General features: G+C 39.7%; 1 protein-coding gene across 1 annotated transcript in view; it reads right to left on the reverse strand.

The window, feature by feature from the left end:
- FGGY (FGGY carbohydrate kinase domain containing) overlaps positions 1 to 21,181 on the reverse strand; it is a gene marked incomplete at its 3' end in the record, with an annotated part of 127,351 nt that overhangs the window by 65,704 nt on the left and 40,466 nt on the right. Inside the window, exons 4-5 of the mRNA XM_080623025.1 lie at positions 9,566 to 9,694; positions 4,649 to 4,752 (exon numbers count right to left, since the gene is read on the reverse strand). Coding sequence (XP_080479151.1) covers positions 4,649 to 4,752; positions 9,566 to 9,694 — 233 coding nt within the window. The remainder of the gene's footprint in view (positions 1 to 4,648; positions 4,753 to 9,565; positions 9,695 to 21,181) is intronic.

Raw genomic sequence — 21,181 nt, forward strand, 5'->3', positions numbered from 1 at the left:
ATGTGGATCTCTCCTACTTTATTCAATATGCATAAATAGCAGATATCCTGTACACATACAAGATTAGCATGGTCCCATACTGCAGACAACAAAAGAGAAGATGCAGTGTGCCCCAAGATCCCTTCTCCCTCTCACGACGGGCTTCAGTATTTCTGAACCTTGCAGCTCTGCTTGCACATCCCTTCTTGTCTTCCATAAAAGTCTCAGTCTGGGGCAAGAGTCGCTCTGCCCTCCTAGTGACTCCATAACGCTCAGCCCTCTCACTGTTCCCATTACAGATCTATTGTTTATGTCACTTACCACTTTAAATTACTTCAAATTCCTTCCACAATCTCTGGCTACCAAAAGCCAGTCCCTGTCTGGTCCCAGTTTGTTCAGTGTCAGGTAAGTTTCCTCTGACCTATAGATTCTTTGAGGAAAAAGGATCGTTTCATTTTATGAATTTGGTGCCCACAAGAGGAGTGCTATGCTGATATCAGGTATGGGAAACTGCAAGATTTCCCATACTATAGGATTTCCCATATACTAAGATTTCCAATGTTCTATAGAATAGAAGCATAGAATCACAGAATGGTTTGGGTTGGAAGGCACCTGGAAAGCTCATTCAGTTCCAACCCACTGTCACCTTCCACTAGAGCAGGTTCCTCCAAGCCTCAACCAACCTGACTTTGACTACCGCCAGGGATGGGGCAGCCGCAGCTTCTCGGTGCACCCTGTGCCAGCACCTCAGCACCCTCATTGTAAAACATGTCTTCCTTATGTATATATTTATAAGCTAGTCTGTATCTACCCTCTTTCAGTTTAAAACCAGAAAGCAGCAGCAGTACTGCTAGATCACTTGCTCCAAAGAGCACTAGGAAATGTCTGCGTCCAACTCCCCTGCCACACTGCTTCCTCATAGTACTTTTTTGTTGATTGCTAACTGGCACCCAAGAGTAAACTCAATTCTTGGTGGTTTTATACATCTGCAAAAGGGCAAGCATGCTTGTGTTCAGGACTGGGACAAAATAATGCAAATATCTACCTGTATCTCCTAAATTACATAAAGGATTCAGGAGAAAATAAAGGATTTTTGAAACCTTTTAAATATCCCATAAACCCCATAAGATACTGACAGGAAGTCGGGCTTTTAGTGAAACCAATTACCTTATTCCCTTAAGTTAGAGCGTGTCTGTTAGATCCATGCAAACTACTAGCTAGGAACAACATGCAAGCTCCTATTTCAATGCTTCAAACCTGCTGCTATTTTACTGTGAAAAACTGCTCACACATTTTGTGTAGTCTCCATGGCTACACAAGGAAAGTCTCCTAAAAGTTCCAAAACTAAATGTGGGTGCTGGAGCTTAGAGACCCTGTCTGCAAAGCACAGTGACATGCAGCAGCCCACTCAGGAAAGTCAGCCACGGAGTACCCATCACTTGAAAGGAATACCTATGCTGCAGAGAGAGATCAAACCTGCAGCAAATGAATCCCAGCCCTAAACTGAGAGACAACCCTTGACAAGTAAAAGGACAGCTTATTTGCCATGGCAAATGCAGATTCTGCCGATGACTTTTCTAGGGCAAAGGAGGCAGCAGAGAATCATGTAAAATGAATAACTGTCCAAAAATATTCAGAAAACCATCTTTTCTTTTCTTTTTGCTCATGGATAATGGATGAGCCCTGAGGTGGCAATGACTTTCAGCAACAACCAGCTCAGACCTGGACTTGGATCAGTAACCTAATTACAGTCTGCTTCTTGCTTCTTTCATGAGCTATTCAAGTCTCTCAACAGAAACACAAAATGCTTTGTGTGTGTCTGATTACCCCAAACTGCCAGTGGTTAATTCCAAAAGCGTATCCTCACTTAAAAATGGTAGTTCTACCACAAATTAAACTATTATAGCCATGAGTAAAATTAGGTTCCACATTTGTACTTTCTAAAATATCAAAGGCATGATTAGCAAAGTCTTTTGTTCAAGATCTCTAGAGTCCTTGAGGTAATGAAAAACTGGGTCATGGTGCAGTTTCTCTTCAAGTAAATGCTGTATTCAAGCAATACCTGCTTCTGTGACTCATGGAGTATTTGGTGTAGAGAATGGAAATACTGTACCAACACACATACACCAGCAGTAGTGCCCCTGCCTTCAGCAGAACAGGAGGGGGAGGAGGGAAAGCAAGGCACAGCAGATGATTTTGAACAGTTTCCTGTTACGATGCCTTGAAAGAAATCCAACCGTACTTTCACCCTGCTTTCTGTTTTCTGAATTTCTCCTGACAGTTGGCTCTTTCGTTTGCCAGAACCACAACAAAGGACGGCCTTGAGTTTCCACACGGGCCATTTTCTCCCTCTCTCGTCTCTGATCATCTCACAAAGGTATTATTGTTGCTGGCTCACTGGGGCTCAGTGCACCTGAGGCAGATCAAAGGCACTTTTTAATGCCCGCCTGACCACACAGGTCTCTCTCCCACTGCATTAAATTAAACTCGATGATTAATCTCTGTAGCCCTGAGGGTCCCTTGGTGCACAGGCAGAGAGAAAATATATATTTCTATCAAAACACAAGTATAATATACTTTCATTTTATAGCCCTAATTAAAAAAAGGAACAGCTAATTTCAGCCAAATGCAGCTGCATAGAGGTCTCATTAAAACATAAATACAACTGCTCTGTGTGCTCGACATTTACTTTATGCAGTCTATGCAGGTAATAGATAAAAGAACAGTAAAGCAAAGTCCTTTCACAGATTAAATCCAGAGAAGTTTAGAATTTGCCTATTGTCTGCTACCTAGAGATTGTTATACTTCTTAGCAGATGAGAAGAAGAAAGCAGTTAAGGAAATGATCATAAAATGCTGAGTAGTTACATTTAAATACACATCTAGTTAAATCTAGCCTAAAACCGCACAAGCATCTATACCCAAGTTTGCTTAAAGTGACTAGGAGCCTTAAAAGGGTCTGCCTTGTCTATGGTGTGCAGTCTGTGTATGACTTTGGGGTTGTTTTAATGACAACAGAACATTGATTAAGATCAACATGGACTTTATCAGGTCACTTTTGTTACATTAGCAGGTTTAACAGGGCCACATCTCTCATAGTTATAGAGCATGCACGCAAAAAGTGCTGTGAAAGTGTTTATTCTGTAAGTCATGCTCTAGTTTGGGAAGCAAAACAAAGTATAGTTGTGAACTGGGTCTACGCTGGAACTTACCAATATACATATATTAAAAATGAACAAATAACCACACACATCTCCTCCTCCAGGGCTAGTTATAGTAAAGGAGTGAGTTAGAGCCAGCTGGCCCATTTCCAGCTGCTCAACATTGCCTTTACCTTTTGGGGAAACTGCAAGCTCCTCAGCTCATTTCAGGTCAGTGTTATGTCTCTATTACCTAACTCATTTTAAGAATTTAAACTAACTTAAGTAAACGAAATAGGTTAGGAAGGGTTCACACAGAGAGGGCAGACACCTCCATCAAAAAACCTGGAAATAATAAAAGTAGTGGCAGGCTCGAAGAGGAACTTCTTCCCCCAGAGCTGGTATGTGCAGGGTGCCCTACCTGCCCTGTGGTAGACAAAGAGGTACCAATGTAATTTTTCAGAGACAGAATAAGCTAAGAGTGTGGAGTTCGAGGTTTGAAACTCTTGTTTAGGAAGGAATCCAAATATACTCCAATTAAGCTTTTTTCTTTCTTCAATGCTTTGCTTCACAATAGTGGGATTATTCCCATCTTTAAATTCAATCATATGCTAAAATGCTTTGTTGAACTACACTCCATGTGACAAGATCACCATTTATTCATGCTCAAAATCACCACATTTTCATGCTGTTACTACAAAGACAACTTAACTTACTGTTAAGCCTGACATTTTATTATCAGCTTCCTTTATTTTTCTCCACTGGAGCTCTCTCCATGAAGCATGTTAGTCCTCTCTAACACCTCCAGTACTCCCATTGCCATTTGCTCATTTTGGAAAAATGCAAGTTATAATCAGTCTAAATTTAAGACCAAAATGAGTTTTAAACAAAAAAAAACACAGCAGGAAAGGGTACTTATCTAAAGGGAATGCTTTCAGACTCATACATTTTAAAAAGGTATAAATTTCAAAAGCAGACACTAAATTTGAATTGCAATCTCAGGAAAAGCTTTTGTATTAATTTACTGAGAAAAAATAGCAAAGTGAAAATGGCTTATTGGGATTTTTCTTTCTTTTTAGTCATGATACGTATCATAATTCTATACATCATGGCAACTTTCAAAGGTAGAAGGATTTACACCGATTAAGTGAAGAGGTGGGGGAGAAAGGCTGTGACTGAAGACATGCACTCCTTCTCCAAAGACACTATTCTGTAACACATTAGTGACAGGCTCGTAACAGATAACTCAGGCTCAGAGTCTTTGGCTCAGATTTCAGGCTGCTCTTTAAGCCATTCCAGCATCGTGGTTTTTACTTTCCATGTCATTTTTCAGTATTGATTTCCACTACTATTAAAGTTCTTGCTTAATAGCAAATGCATGGTAATATATAATTAATATCCAAAGGTAGAGTTACCAGAAAAAAAAAAATCAAGGAAAAGGATAAGGGTGAGAAGGACAAAGGTCATTTTTCCCTTCAAAAACATTAGCTAGCATATTCTGTACAAATTAGGACTACGCATAGAACCTACCCCCATGTGGCATGAAGATGTTCCACAGATCATAGCAACTCGGGATGTAATTGGCTGGTTCTCACATGGCAGGTTATGTCCTTTCACATCTGCTCCAATTACCCCTATTAAAACAAAATTTAAACTCTATTTAAAAGAAGAGCAAGCCAACCCTCACAAAACAGCTTTTCCACACACAAATAACTGCCGACTATCTCACACCACTGCCACAAATCAACAAGGTCTACTTAGTCAAGAAACAAAGCTATTTTATGAATTCAGATTGAAATGTATTTTTATTTCAGATACAAGATGATTCCTCTGATGCTCATGTTTATCATCATAATTTTTGAATGTTATTTGGACTACAGTCTAATCTTTATTCTCTTTGGTAATACACTAGCTTGCAGAATAAAAGGCAGTTGTGAAAGGCAGTTTGGTAGGCTGCAGATATCTTTATTTGTTCACAGTTTATAACGCATATACTGCATGATGTGTTATGTCAGGGATGAGTTGGAGAAAGGGGTAACTTGGCAGGAGACTGGAAGGCTGCCAGTTTTGTTGTCTTGATGGCTGCTGCCGTTCTATCCCTGTCAGACAGAACCATCCAAAGGAAGATTACTCCTTCCCTTAGAGGACCTGTGTTTGGCTCTGAGGAGCTTCTGCGTGCAGGACAGGACAGGACAGAGGACAAACTCAGCAAGCACTCAGCCTGCAGCAGAAACGCATACTCAGGAGATGCCAGAGAGGAGCCAGGAGCTTGCTTACAGAATGGGGCAAACCTACAGCCAAGCTTCAGCACGCATCACAGCCTGTTTAACTCGCTTAAGGGGAGGCTGAAGTGGAAATCCTGCCCTCTCTTTCTTCTCTGCTGGGCTGCATTCTTGCACCATGTTGTGCTGCACCCAGCAAAATCCAGTAGCCCAACAAGTAATACTCTGTTGTTTGTCTTTTTTTTCTCTTGAGTATTACTTTTCAAATGGCAAACTGGTCAGCAGACTGCGCATTGCATCTGCAATGAGAAATCTGGTGACCAGTTTGCCAATCCTCCTAAAAAAACATCTTCCTCCTCACTGTAGTAGAAACGAAAGCATTTGCTGGACATAACAAAAGATGCCAAGCGTTACTGCTGGTTAGCGTGCTACATTTCATTAACACCTTCTTGCTTAAGTCACCATTGCAAGATTCTGTTATCAAATTGGTCTGCTGGGGCTTGTCTTACATGATTGCCATGGTTATTATGGCAATTCCATCATGGTTGGAAGTTATCTAAATAATCAGAAAATTAAAGGCTAAAATTTTACAGTCTTCAAAAATCTGTCCTTTGTTCTTGCTGGCTTGTAACTATGTAGTACAGCTGTCATACACAGAGTTTATTTGTAAGGAAAGCTAAACGCATGGCTTCTACCTCTAGTGCTTTATTTTTTGCTGCTCAGAGACATGCATGAGTTCATATTAAGAATTTTGGATAGGGCTGTTTAAAAGCAATTTTCTGTACTAGGCAACACTATTACAATTTCTTAAAGGAGTTAAAAATAATGTTCACACTTCAGAGGGAACAAATCTATTCAACTGAATTGGCAGCATATGTTGCAAATGTATTCTCATAAACAACACAGAACTGAAGTGCTTCATGTTTAGATATTTTTTAATCACTAAGAAAACATGCATTCTGCAAAATAGGCATTCTGGGCCTTTTTGAGATCAGTGGCTTTACTAGGGTTTAGAGTTGAGTTGCTGGAGTCTTCCTGCTTGAGATTAATTAAACTGAGGCATTAAATAAGTCTGGAACATTCTCATAACAATGAAAGCTTACATAACATCATTGCTGTTATAAGTCACTTCCACCTTTAACTTAGTTGGCATTTTTCATACTCTGAGGCAGACTTAAAAATATTCTGAAGATTCTAAAGAGAGACTGAGAACAAGAAGTGTGTACAGCACACGAAGTGTAGGAGAGATTGTAGGAAAGCACACGATGCTTAGCATGTGACCTTTTGGATCTCTTCCACAGTGTCGAAGTATTTTAGATACCGTGCAATAAATCTCCTTTTGCTGAAACAATGCTGATGTCTTTTTAAAAGGTGCAGTGTAAACATGATTTTCATGAGGCCAGTCCCAAATGACTGCCCTCCCATACTCACATTTGTATCTGTAGGCTCTTTTAAATCGGTACAGTAGGTCAAAATGTGAGACACAACTACCCAGCTTTTCCATAATAGGTGTCAGATGGACTGATTCAGGAGTCATAGATGACCTCCACAGACATGCATATTAAGTAATTCTTTATCTTTACCTTAATTTACTCAAAACTTTGAAACCTTCATAAACTTAAGTAACCTGTCCAGCAAAACCACACTTTCTATCCAGCCAAAAGCAGATCTGAACAGTGCATTAAAAGTTATTAACACTGAAAACAAGACATCCATCATGTCATTTGGTTTAGCCTGCAGGATAAGAAAGAGCCCTTGTCATTACTCCGCCGTTACAGACTATTTTTAAACAACCAGCAGAATGTGTTCCAGAATAAGAATAATGACACCCACTGGATGTTGTTGTCCCAGACTAATCTAATGCTTACTAATAAGCAAGTCATATCCTTCAAGCAAATTGTAAACCTCAATATTTCAATACAGATCACAGAAGAGCAAGCACTAAAACATACATCAGTAACTTTCCAAACAAAAGTTTTACATGAGTTACTTATTTCCAATATTTTCACATTTTAATTCATTCTTTGAAATATCTCTTCTCTATTTTCTTCCGTGGCCCTTTTATCATTATTAAAAGATTAATATGCTTTAGTGCATTGCCATTCTTAACATCTTTTAATCAGAACAGTATCACTTCTATGATGTGTGTTCTGCATTTCTGTTTTTCCTTCAGGATTTTCAGCTCTGTATTCTACACAATGTAGGTTAAAGTAGGCTTTAGAAAGGTTGAGGTTCTTGTTATTAACAGCTATGGATGAAGGAGAGCTATTCCGTATCTGAGATGTAGCCACACTATTCCTTTTCTTTATGTACATTTGCACTCTTCAGCTCTCCTGTTCCTGCTGCCCCTTTTGCTATCTGATTCTTCTTCCTCTTACTGTGCTTTCTGCTAGTTTCCCCACCTATTTATTTCCCTTCCTGGATTCAAGAAGGATCTTTCTCTTTTCCCAGACTCAAGTTATCATGTGATTAGTATGCAGATCCTCCCGTCGGGTTACTGACATCCTTCTGTAATAACATCTCTCTCTCTGTAACAACCACCACCTATACATTTTATTTTCCTCCTGGCAACGATTTCAGTAGGCTGCTGGTGTTTGTAGTGCCATCTGGGAAAACATATTCTGATAATCAGGACTAGCATAAGCAGAGTGTCTATCCACTGAAATCTAACTCTGACAGATGCCAGTAGCTATATACTTCCAATGTTAGAGTTTCTTCATATAAGTCAATAGCAAATGAACAGACAGTTGCTCCTTCCTCCTCTTTAAATTCAATTCAGATTTCAGCACATGAAATTTACTGGGCAAACCTTCTGTGCTCTGAATCCAGTACTCACATAATGATTCCAATTAAACAAGGACCCTCCACTGCCATTTTCATGTGCTCTGTGTCAATCCAGTTTTTCAGCAAGTTCATTATTTCAGCTTATTATTACATCCTTTTCAAGAACACTAAACTGCTAGGGCACACAGTTTTAAACACATTTTTATGCAGTTAGAATGCTAATTCACACAAACACATTTTTAAGTAAGTCACAATTGTAGGGACACAACACATCTACAACTATAGTACTAAGCTGTATTTTTGCAGCTGGATCTATAATCTAATCCTTCTGAGGTAATAAGAAAAGCAATCTACATGATTACTTAACCTCAGCAAAAACAGTTATCAGAAGCCATGTAAATGGATTTAAACATTTTATAAGTTCCAGGCCACAACTTCTAGAAGAATAAATGAAATTTAAACCACAAAAAAATACTTGCAGCACAACTGGTACTTCAGCAGTCAGTCATATTCATTTAGAGCTAGAGAAAAATCCTCTGATGAGCAATAGATTTCCACTGAACAGCACCATTTCAGTCACACTGAAACTTTCTGAGGTTGACTTTTTTCTGAACTATCAAATTAAACCCACCTCAATTTCCTGCTGAAAAAGTTACATTGAATCACTTTGTTATTGACTTTATTTAGATAAGGCCAAAAAACATGGTGAGAAAATGAAGCTATGGAGCCTCACCTGATACATTTCAACACAGCTGAAACTGGGAACACCAGAATATAGTGCTGGAAAAGGAGAAAATCTAAGCAACAAGCCTCCCACTACAGTTAAGGATAAAAGTTGCAGAAGGGGAATGCTGTGCAGAGGCCAGTTTCCTCTCTAGTCTGGTTTGCAAGTTTAGATACACATCACTGACATATTCAAACCCTCTAGATCAAAAGCAGTGGTTTTGCTATATATCTCCCATTGTGCTAGCAAAAACATGTATAGAAAAAGTCTATATTGCATTATTTAGACAAAGCACAAATCACTTCTAAAACTAAGAAGGAAGAGTAACTGTGAACAAGACTTCTCCTCTAGAATGTCACGGGTTTTATTTTTCTTCCCTATCCCGAAGTTTTGAGCAACAGAAGATGCAAACTCTCAGCATATTTACATGGCAACACACTCATGTATCAGTTCAGGAATTCAAAGTGGAACTAGCAGAAGTTATCAAACAATATGGAAATCCAGCTGAAAAGAAATAAACAGTGATATCCCCTCTCTATTTATAGATATTCAATATTAGCAGTTATTGTGATGGGTTTGGGTTTTCAGTTATGTTATTTCATAGGAATAGCATCAAAGCAAATTGCTGGATACGAAACAGGCTGTGAGAAAAACAGTTTTCTGAAATGAGTTCAAGACATTCCTGTTTCCAAGAATAGTAAATATGTGACTGAGTACCTAGTCCTCCAGCATGGGCATCAATGAGAGATGCTGCTACCGCAGTCCCTTCAGGGAGACCGAGATCTTTTGCAGCTTCTGGCGTTAGACCTTTTCCAACAGACTCTCCAGGAGACAAGACGTGGTTTCCTGAGCAGACACAAGAAAAACCAAGCACCTGTCAATTGACTAAACAGAAAAACAAAAGTGTATGTTATTACAAGAACTCCCTTCCTCTCCCTCAAGTCAGTGTGGTGCTTATAAACCAAAAAAGTGCTCCAAAGAACTCTATCTGATTAAGAAGTATCTTTCATTATCTGTCTATTAAACACAACCATGCTAGCTCAGGCTGTCCCACAGCAATTTAAAAGTTCAAAAGTATTCAGTGTCCTATCTAGCCACAAAGATTTCACCACAAGCAACTAAACTCTGCTTGGCATCTTTCCAAGAGATATGAAATACTTATGCAGAAATCCCACATTCTTGTGGGAGCTCTGACTAGCCGCCTGCAGCCATTCTCTGGGCATGTGAATGAGATTCAGCTCAGAATTCAGCTCAGAGATTCGTGCTCACAACTGAATCTGCACCTGTTGCACCAGGCAAGGGCCATCTTTTTTTCCAGTTCCATCCTTTCCAGCAGTTTCTACTAGGAGTAAGGTGTCTATAGTTACAGAAACTCTAAAGGAGAAACTGCCTCAAGCAGTAAATCCCTCCTATTGCAGCTGTATTTCCTCACAGATGTCAATAATCTCTTTCCAAACCTTCACTGGCTTTAGGAAGTATCAAGAACATTATGGTCACCCTGACCACAAGCAGTGCAACCCTCAGCCCTCAGCCCTTTCACCTAGTGGGAAGTCCCACCTGCATTTGTCTCTGCTACCATAGCATCATAGAATCCTAGAATGGTTTGGGTTGGAAGGGACCTTAAAGCTCATCCAGTTCCAACCCCTGCCACGAGCAGGGACACCTTCCACTAGAGCAGCTTGCTCCAAGCCCCATCCAGCCTGGCCTTGAGCACTGCCAGGGATGAGACACAATGTACCATAAATAAATAATTTTTAACATAAATAAATTTAAACACCATAAATACATTAATGTTAAACATAACTACATTTAAATACCACAAGTATTTATATACCACAATATATTTAATAAATACAATATTATATATTATATATATTTAATAATACCATAAATAAATTTAAAATCAAAATAAACTTACCATAAACATATGTGCCATTAAGTTTTGTCTTGCGAAAAGAGAGTTCTTCAGTAATTAAATCAGTGTGACAGAGATTGCTCAGAGCTTAGAAGAACAAATCTAGATTCATCAGACTTTCAGAATTTAAGGACACCCCCTCAACAGCCTCCTCTCCGACTGCTGAGTACAACCATAGACTGACAGCTCCTGGAACCATGCACACTTCCCTATTTTTGTAAGGATTTGGTGGGTGAGAGGCAGGGAAACGCACCGCACACCTCTCCAATATCATCGCTTTTAGCACGTGTCTGCAGCATTTAATAAGTTCACCGAATCTTCTGGGCAGAGATGACAGAACTCCTTTTTAAAATAAAACAAGCTTTTATCCACAGTTAATTCTACTGAGAATGGTACATCTAAAGCACGTTCTGATTTGTAGGGAAGAAAAACACCCTCCAAAACACAGATTAATTAAGAAAAAGAGCATATTATATCAGGAATACACTAATGCCTGTAAGTATAATCTTCTAGAAATACAGTTATACTACCTTACGGTTAGAGGAAAAGAAGGTTATGATGTTAAATTTCACAGATGGAAAATGGGTCTTCAATTGTACATATCACTTAGATCTTTGTGCTATAAATGATGTTGGTTCCTCACTTCAAGGAAGGTGCCCACTTCCTGACTATTGCTCTGTATGGAGAGCCTTCACACAACTGCTTGGTGTTCTAACCTATCTAAAGCCACTCTGGCACCTCTGAAATGCCAGGCTGGATCTCATTCTGGAAGTTTAAAACAAGTATGGATAGCCAAAACTTTTGCACTTGACCTTGGGTTTGTATTCTCATACTGGAGGCAGTAACCAAACCTCACCATTTAGATTATACAGAAGGAAGTATCTCCTCACAGGAAAAAAGATGTCTGTATTTTATTAATTCTTAATGTAAAGTCAGAACGTTGTGTCAGCCTTCTCAAAATGTGCATCTTTCGCACCTCCAGTAAGTCGAGAGCAGGATGTGTCTCTTTAAGAGAACGTTTGCATTACTTTTCCGGCTTTTTAAGACACTGGAGAGTAATGCCAGTAAAAGAAAGCTGTCTGGTTCTGACATTCAAAGACCCTGCAGGTGGAAGGTTCAAAAGAGTTCATGCAGTTAAAACCACATCTTTTTCTTCAGAATCAGTCGCCTGACCTGAAAGTATACAGCTATCTTGTATATACAACATGAGATGAAATTCATCTGAAATAAAACCTCTTTCCAGGCACTCAGTTCCATGGTTGGTTTGTTTATATCAGTCAGACTGGTCAAACATTATAGTGTGTAATTATTATGTGGTTAAACTCCGTTTTAGAGATCAGGGCTACTATTAGACAAAATCTTTTCATACCAGCTTCTTGATTACTGTATTTCTAGTTAATGAGCATTAAGGGAGCAATTTCAGAGATAAAGATAATCCTCTCTTCTAAAGCAGCAGTAGAAAATGACCCTATAGATTGCTTTGATGCTAGTTATATATCAGAATGACCAGCAGCATTGCTATCCCCCATGGGCATAAAGCGTGTGAGAACGTGCAGAGATGGGTTTCTTGTGATGCAGCATAATTATCATGTATTTAAAATGCTGAATTAACAGTAGAGTGTGCCCCATCTGGTTTAGCAGTCAAAGTGAACCTGAACAATTATTGCTTGACTGAAAGCACTTTCTGGGAATCTGGGAAGTGACAGCAGTCAGCATTCACACATGAGATGGGTGAAGAAGAGTCTCCCAGGTCACCCAACAGACAGGGAGTGCAGAATAAAGGAGCCAGCAAGTGAGAGCAGCAAGGAGATGATACCACTCTGCCCCTCTACTCCATCCTCCCAGCTTCAGAAGTCAAGGGAAGCTCTCCTACACCCACATGATATGTTCATGAGGAGCTCTGTTAAAGGGAAGAAGCGGACTCTGCATGGACACTCTGTCATCATGGCAGTGCTCAAGGCCAGGCTGGATGCAGTGTTGGGTGTCATGGTTCAGCATGTGGTGTCCCTGCCCATGGCAGGGGGGTTGGAACTAGATGATCTTAATGTCCTTTCCAACCCTAATTCTATGATTATATGATTCTAGAAGTTGCCTCCTCACCCACACAAGTGTGAGTAAGTAGGTGTGGAATGGGTAGAGCCTTGACTGAACCACATGGGTAGAGGCCTGGAAAGGGAATTACAATTCTCATGGTTTACTCTTCACTGAAAAGCTATAAATTCAGCAAAGTATCAGTATGCTCAGAATCTGTAGGTATAAAACTATTAAATGATAAAAGAAAAAACAGCAAAGGAATCAAAGGGGAATCACAATTAAAAAGTAATGCATTTGAAAATAGATTGTACTCTGGCATAGACCCAGAGAGAGTGAACGGATTCTTACTTGAGCACAAAACAGTGTCTTTAGAAGTCAAGGGACAGCTGCTATATAAAAACAAAGGTATTCTACAGCTCCACACCAGCAATTCAATGGCAGGTGCTGCCACCCCTAAATCCTACCTGTCAGAGGAAAGAAGCTGTCAGAGAGCGAGGAAGGGAAATGAGAGCAGCCTGCACAGAGGCGGGCAGTGAGTATTACAGAAGGTTACATAAAAGAGGCAGTGAAAGGACCGAGTCTTCTCAGGGCTCCTGCCAAAGTAAATGTATTGAGTCTTTTGTTTACAGTAGTCTCCTGTGCAAGTCATTTACCTTTGCTATAATGACTTCCAAAATTAGACCTAACCAAACAAACCCATAATGGCTGACGCTGGAGAACTTTCTGTTTCACATTCGTACAGCTGTTTCACTAATGCACTGCCTTAATCCCCAACCTTTTCATTCTGTACGAGACAGACTATTTCTAGCTATTTTTTCCCCTATAAAGCAGTGAGTTTACAAAAGGAAAAAGCTGTCTGAATCTCTTCCTCCTCTTTCATCCTTCTTCGAAGACTAATGCTCAAATTTGCTATTATCGGGCTCTGTTTACAGAATTTGTGGTACCAAGGACTCTACCTTTTTGAGGCAGTTTCCACAGCAACCAGCTGTTTACCAGGCGCAACACACACGGCAGACAATACATCTTCAGTCAACTTTGGTAATCAAAATTCACTGTACTGGCTTACTAATATTTAACAGAACTAGGTACTTTAGGACATAGACCTTTAAAACCAACAAAAGCAAGCGCAGCAGGGGGCCCAGCTGACTCAGCTATGATACACTCACTCAGAACAGCTTCTCATCTCTCATGCAGAACGTGGCTGCATTTCACATGCACTCACATTTGCCCGCGTAAGTGCATAAAAGGAAGAAAAGCAAAAGGACGTGTTCCTTTTCTTCACTAACTTGACACAAGCAAACTTGAACTTGGATATATCAAACCTTTCCTGAAATCCCAGCAACACCAGAAAGAAACCCAACCGTCCTGTCTCCATTTTACAGCCTCTCCCAGACTGGACCATCTAAATGCTTTTAATTTAAAAGACAATGCACAAAACATGTATCCTGTTAAATAAGAGATATATAACATGCACTGAAGAAGTTATCTAGTTAAAGGAAATGGTGGTAAATTAACACTAAACAAAACAGGACCTTAGTAAAAAGAAGCACTGTCCATCCAAATGCATCTCAAACAGCAGCGGGAGGGATTTCCCCCTCAATGCTTTGACCATTACTTACAAAGCTTGTAGACAATCTCTAATTTTTTGTATTTTATAACAATCCCCACAATGACAAAATTCTGGGATATGCAAGGAATCTGAATCAATAATATTATAAGTCTTCTGACACATCATTCCCACCCTATCTCGTACACAGTACATTGCCAAATACCCCTCTCACATTTAACTGAGATATATATGGCTGACTGTTCTACAACTGTAGCCCAGCTGATCAGCAAAAATAGCACTAAGATCAGAAGGAAGCAAGATAACAATACAGACTATAACATTATAATACTATTTTTTTCTTAGGACTGAATGCATGGTGGTTAAAGGGTGTTAAAACCAGCCAGATTTGGGGAGGGTTTAACCTGGAAATACCCTCCATACAATTTCCTGGTTGGCAGTTAAAAATGTCAGGGTTTTCATTCAGGAAACCCCAGACAAATTGTGATATTATAGGCCAGTTTATTTAAAAGTGAGAAAAACAGTTGGTTAAACAAAATCACTTTGGCTTTCTTCAGTTCAAAATCCATCTCTGTCTACGCGAGCTACCACAATAGCTTGAGGCAAATCTAATTTGGGTCCTTTCCATCCCACTCTCCCATGCAGCTTATGCCTTTGGCTGAACTACATCTCAACTACCTAACATGTAATTACTGAAGGCAGACATATTAGGTTGCTAAATACTGGAACAAGCAAGCAACCTATGTGCATGCAGGCAGACCCTGATTCATTAAGCTGGAAAGTAAATTGGTCTGCAGACCATAGGTGCCTACTTCAACAAAGACTACTGCCTTCTTGTCCAAATGAAAGGGAGCTACTTCATGTATAAATGATAAGCTTTGCTGGTTAAAGGTCAAAAGAAAAAGAAAAAAAGCATTCTGCATCATTGGATCATTAGGCATGTACATTGATGGGCAGGACTAGGTTTCAGTGAGGCAGTGCAGAATAAACTTCTCTTGTAATGCATGGTTCACTACTCACTACGCTGACATGCATGTGGGTATGCAATACATGCATTTAGATGTCTTACTAAGTCACTAAATGTGATATATTTGCATCCAGACTCAGCTACTTTATCTCACATATTTGCTTGCAAGCAATAAATTCAATAGGTTGATAATTTAGATTTCTGGCACTTCACAGGATTCCTAACAGTCTCTCTAAATACAAAGATTATCAATGTAATGACATGACTATTGCTATACTTTGAGTTGCAAGTAATTAGACTTTGCTTTGGTACAGCACATCACTAAACTGAACAGGCAATTTAGCTTGCATTAATTACAGATTCTTACTTAACAGAATGGTTCTCATTACTGGATTTTTTTAATAATTCACATGATAGCAACTCCTCTTTGAAGAAATAATTATCCCTTTTCAAAACTGAAACAACAGACCAAAAATAACCTGACAAGTTACTGAAAGGATGCTTTTCAATCTTTGAGCTAAGCTTCTGATACCTGCACAAGCTTATTCCCCACCACATTCACACAGTATCCAGCTCTAATGCCCATACAGAGAAGATACTGATGCATTACAAATGGGTCAGAAATGAATCAGGAAAGCAATTGCAAGGACTGAGAAGTGTGACAGTTCACATAACAGATTTGGGGGAAAAACCTCAAGCAGCTCAGTGTTTTCCTTTAACGTAGGAAACTTCAGTCTGAGCAGGTCAGGCATGTCACTGCAGTCTGCCCAACAGGAGTAGGAAGTTAAAGTTCAGCTGAAAAATAAACTGCATTCTTTAATTAATTCATTAATTTTAAGAAATGACAGCAACCAACAATCAAAAGGTTGAAGTCTGAAGTGGACTCTCCATCACAGGAAATCATAAAATCAAGATTGGTTCTAAGATACACTTCAACCTCTTCAAGCATTAATTTTAGGGAGTCCAACAGTCTCTGACTTAGAGGAAGTTGGCAAAATGTTTGATATAGTCCTTTGGGTTGTGAATCCTGACTCATACAGCAGACACCATCGGTTTGAAAGCTATCTCAGTGTGAGGCTCAAGCAAAAAGAAGATGAAGAACAAACCAGGACCAGAAAGAGGAAGAATCAGGTAAAAAGAAGAAATAACCCTGAAATGCTTTTTTTTAGAACTGCATGAAAAATAAGAAGGGAGGATAATATTTGAGAAATATAAATCTTAAGCAATCACAACAGGCTAAAGGTCTGCTCAAAGCTTCTCCTATGACTTTAAAAACAGAAATTCCAAGAAAAAGCTCCTCGTTTTCATATAGGAAAGAGGAAAGAGAAAGTTCACAAGTCCACAATGTTGCCAGAGTAGAAGAAAACATGATTCCCCAGGCAGGCAGAGTCTGAGACCAGACTCATGACCAGTGGCACATGTAGAAATATAGAACCCCAGAAGAGGACAGTGGGAAATCTTTGTATCATTACTTCTGAAAGCTCTAAGCTCTTGCTATTAGTTGTCTCAGCTGTGACAGAGCCTGAGGATGAAAGAGCATCACACAGTTCTCGCTCCTTGCAAGGAGGTAGAAGTAAAAACGTACTACCTGCCAGCAGGACTCAACCTGATGATAAGCAGGGTGAATGATGGTTCACTTCCTTACAGTGGAAGAGGAATGGAAATGTCACCCAGAAGCACTGTGAAGAAACCGGAGCTACCCAAATTTAGCCCAGCCTATTAAAGAACAGTTATTGGAAAGAGGAAGAATACCTCAGGCTGGAAAAATTGTCTGACTCAGGAAATTCAAGAAAGGGAAAAGCAAAGTTCTGCACATGAGGTGGAAGGACCCATGTACCAGGGTAGGCTGTGGGCCAACTGGAAAGCAACTTGGCAGAAAAGGACTGTGAGGCCAGGTGGACAACACGTTGAACACGAGCCAGTGACCAGCCCCTGCAGCACAGGCAGCCAGCAGCCTCCTGGTCCATGTTAGGAAGAGTGCCACCAGCAGGCCCAGAGAGGTGACCTTTGCTCCCTGCTCAGGCCACAGATGGATGTTGTGCTTTATACTGAGCTCCCTAGTACAGAAACATGGATGTACTGGAGCAACTCCAAAGAAGGACCCCAGAGATGACTGAGGCATGTCATCCTTATATGGGAAAGCCTGAGACACCTGAGACTTTAAGCCCAGCAGAGAGAAGGTGGTGGTGGGTTGCAGATCATATCAATGTATATATAAATATCTGATGGGAGCAAAGATGATGGGGCAAGACTCTTCTCAGGGGCACCCAGTGACAGCACAAGTGTCAAGGCACACATACAGAATGGTTTGGGTTGGAAGGATCTTAAAGCTCATCCAGTTCCAAAACCCAGCCATGTGCAGGGACACCGCTGAAAAATTGTTTTTGCTGGGGAAAGGTGGTCATGACACTGGAACAGGTTGCCCAGGGAGATATTGGGAGTCTTCATTCTTGGAAATATTCAAAACTCAAGTGGACACAGCCTGGAGCAACCTGCTGTAGGTGACCCTGCTTTGAGCAGGGGAAGCTGGACTAGATAATTGCCAGAGGTCCCTTTCTAACTTCAACCATTCATGTGATGCAGTGATCTCAAGATGGAAAAAACATGAAATAAAATAGAAATCACAGGAACATGTAGCTTTTCTGAGAAAAATTCTTTCTAACGTCTTACTGCTGAATCATATATCATGAAATAATGCCTCAAGCTCTGAGGAAGAAGACACCCTAAAACCTCTTTGCGCTGTGCCAGTTTCAGCTCCTTTACATTTGCTACAGCTCTTGGACAGACTGAAATGACAGGAAGCCAGAAAAATGTTAGCATATTTGGAACACTCTTCAGTTGTAAATTCCATGGATTTTGACAGCAAGTAAGTGTAAATATCCCCTGATTCACCCTTTCAATTTTGTTTTAAGTTGTAACATGTTCTAATGTATTGGGGATAGCAAAAGACCGATGACAGACAGTAAAGGGACCCCATACGTCACAGAATCTTTTTACTTATTATTCTCTACCATTTGCAAAGTATAGTGATAAAGCTTGTTGTTATAATCCAGCTTTATGAAGAACTGGCAGCTACAAGCTGACCTGAAAAAACAAATCATCATCCCTTTCTCTCAGCCTTCAAGGAATCCCTCATACACACAGGAGCATCTGGCATCAAAGGCCTTGGAAGAGATAGAAAACTGGCAGAACTAATGGATTGACCATTCCCTTCACAGCTGCTGCAGCATAAGTTAATATTGACTGTACTCTCCCACCCTGGACTGAATCTTCCATTTTAGCCTAAATGTAAATAAATGAATAGAATTTCCAAGTACTACTTGGAATAGCACTTCTGTACTACTACAGATGGAGAAGACTCCTTCTGACAAAACACAAAACCTAGGCAGGCTCTATTTGAAGTGTAAGAAGTGAGGTATACAATACTGTTATCTTCATTAGCTTTACATACAGAAATAGACAGTGGCACATGTAGGAATATAACCATTCATTTATATATAATAACATCTTGATGAATAAATAGCCTGCTGTTTTGTCACTTGTTTGAATGCCTAAAGGAACACAGAGCTGCACCCACATTTGAAAACTCAGCCTGCTGTAAAGGTTGTGCACAGTAAGAATGACAGGAGGTACCAGCAAAGAGTCACAGCTATCAAGTCCCAAACCAACTACAGTTCTCTTTGCTACCAATTTATGAATAAGTACTAAGAATGCAAGAGCATTAGAAAAGAATATCCAGTCTTACAGTTCTACTGACCCTTCTTTTCAGGGCATTCAAAACAGCATACACAAATGCCCAGGTACATCAAAACATCAAGCTTCCAGTCCCCAAAGGTCTGGAATTAAGAGAAGAGTTCAAGGCAAGCACTGATTTTCCATAAAATTTCTGAGATTTAAACAATCCAAATACTTTTCTTAGTTTTGCCTCAGATGATCAGAAAGATCCCATAAATATGAGCTGTGTATTTATTCACTTCTGAGGATCTGGCTGTAAATTCCTAGTCAGAAAAAGCTGGCAAATGGGTTTATGAAATCTTTATCATGTTGAAGGGTTGTATTTCCAAATATGAGATATGCTTTTAAAAAAATCCTTAAAATCAGTGCCCTGCTCCATCACAGATGAAGGTGATAAAACTGCCCTTCACAAAAGATATATTTTAGCCTTCAACATACAACCTACAAGATCAGTAACACCTATTCTGCAGTACCTGCAACGCTCTCTCAGACAAAGGCCCATCTTCAAGCAAAAAGAGACCTGGTATAAAATACTACCATTCAATAAAAAATCATTACTTGGTCCCTAAAGTAGCCCCTGAAGTAGAAAGCTGTGGTGAAAATTTATCAGGCATTTTCCTCCAAATGGAATATATGCTTCAGTACCCTAAAAGGTCTGGAGTACATGAAATTTTAAAGGGATTGTTAATGTCTTTGTAGGTTTTATAATACCACAAAGAGATGCTCATCATGTGCTATCACCACAGCAGATAAATGCTAATGCCTGTAGCACACAACACTTTCAGACTGGTTTTGAATACATCTTCTACTCTCTTGGTGGGCAAATTAATGGGATCAATAAATTTTGTAGTATCTCCAGATAAGACTCTTTGCCTTCACAGGCATGAGCAGTAAATCCATGAGGTACAGAAAGGATCACAAACAACTTATTACATGGATTCCCTGAAAGGTTAATCTGCACAGAAAAATGTAAAATGTCAAAGGCCTGGGAACTCTCCTATGTGAACCCACATCTTGATGTGGGAAAAGTCCGTGGAAGATCCTAAAGGTCGGATGTGAGGGTCCCCCTTATCAACAAGGTCATGTGTTAAGTTAAACTGAAACTAGGAGAAGCGCACTACCTGGAACCACGAGCACCACTGTGATTACAGTAAATATATCCTTAAAGGGCAAGCCATTTCAAAAGTGATGTTTAAAAGAGATGTTTATCAGAACAAAGAACTATGCACATTAGAGAAGTTGTTCTTAAGTAACCTCCATAAATATTTCCGGTGTCATGAAAGGTAAAGCTACTTATAAAAAACTATCTAGTCATAACTATTCATCTATAGTTATTTCTGATTGGAAATTACTTTTTTAAAGAGATCTAATAAAACAAAAGCAAAACCATGTAACTTTTCTGTCTGTTTTAAACTAGTCAACTATGTATTTACTTTTGCTACGGTAAGAAAATGTTGCCAATTTTATCTTGGGACATTTTGCTTTGTTTAGAAAGAAATGATGATTCAGAGCCCGCTAATCTTTTAGGAGAGATATGTGAGAAAAATATCATTATGTCTCTTTATAAGGGGGACATGCAGGCACTAAAATACATCCTTGTATTTGAGCTAAACAAACCTTAAGCAGTCATCCACTGACTTGGACAAGCTTGAGAACTGAAAAGGAAATTCCACTAGAATTACTTCAGACTTTTTAGTTTTTGGTTTTGTTTTCATTTTAGGAGGAGTTTTTGACCATGTACAATCTCCCTTCAACCTACTCCTACTTAGGTTATCTGGCAGGTTTGAGTTCCTTAATCTGCAAGCCTGCTAAACCTACTGCTTCAAATTCTTTTCTGTCAGCTGTATCACATGATGATGTACCTCCTGGAAGCATGCACTCGTAACTGTTTGTCCAGATGAGTTACTTAAAACAAATTGCCTTTCTTTTGTATAATGTGCTGAAGTTAACAGCAGCTTGAGGTTGTTCACTTACGGGAAGCAATATTATAACTTGAGCTGAGTTTTGCAAGGTGTGATCCTCTGTTCTTTGTGCTCAGAGTAGCACTTGTGGGCTTCTGGCAGGAGATTTAGGCAGTGATGGTGCCTTGCCACCAATGCCAATGCCTTGGGAGTT

This window comes from Psittacula echo (assembly GCF_963264785.1).
Source record: "Psittacula echo genome assembly, chromosome: 7".
Lineage (NCBI taxonomy): Eukaryota > Metazoa > Chordata > Aves > Psittaciformes > Psittacidae > Psittacula > Psittacula echo.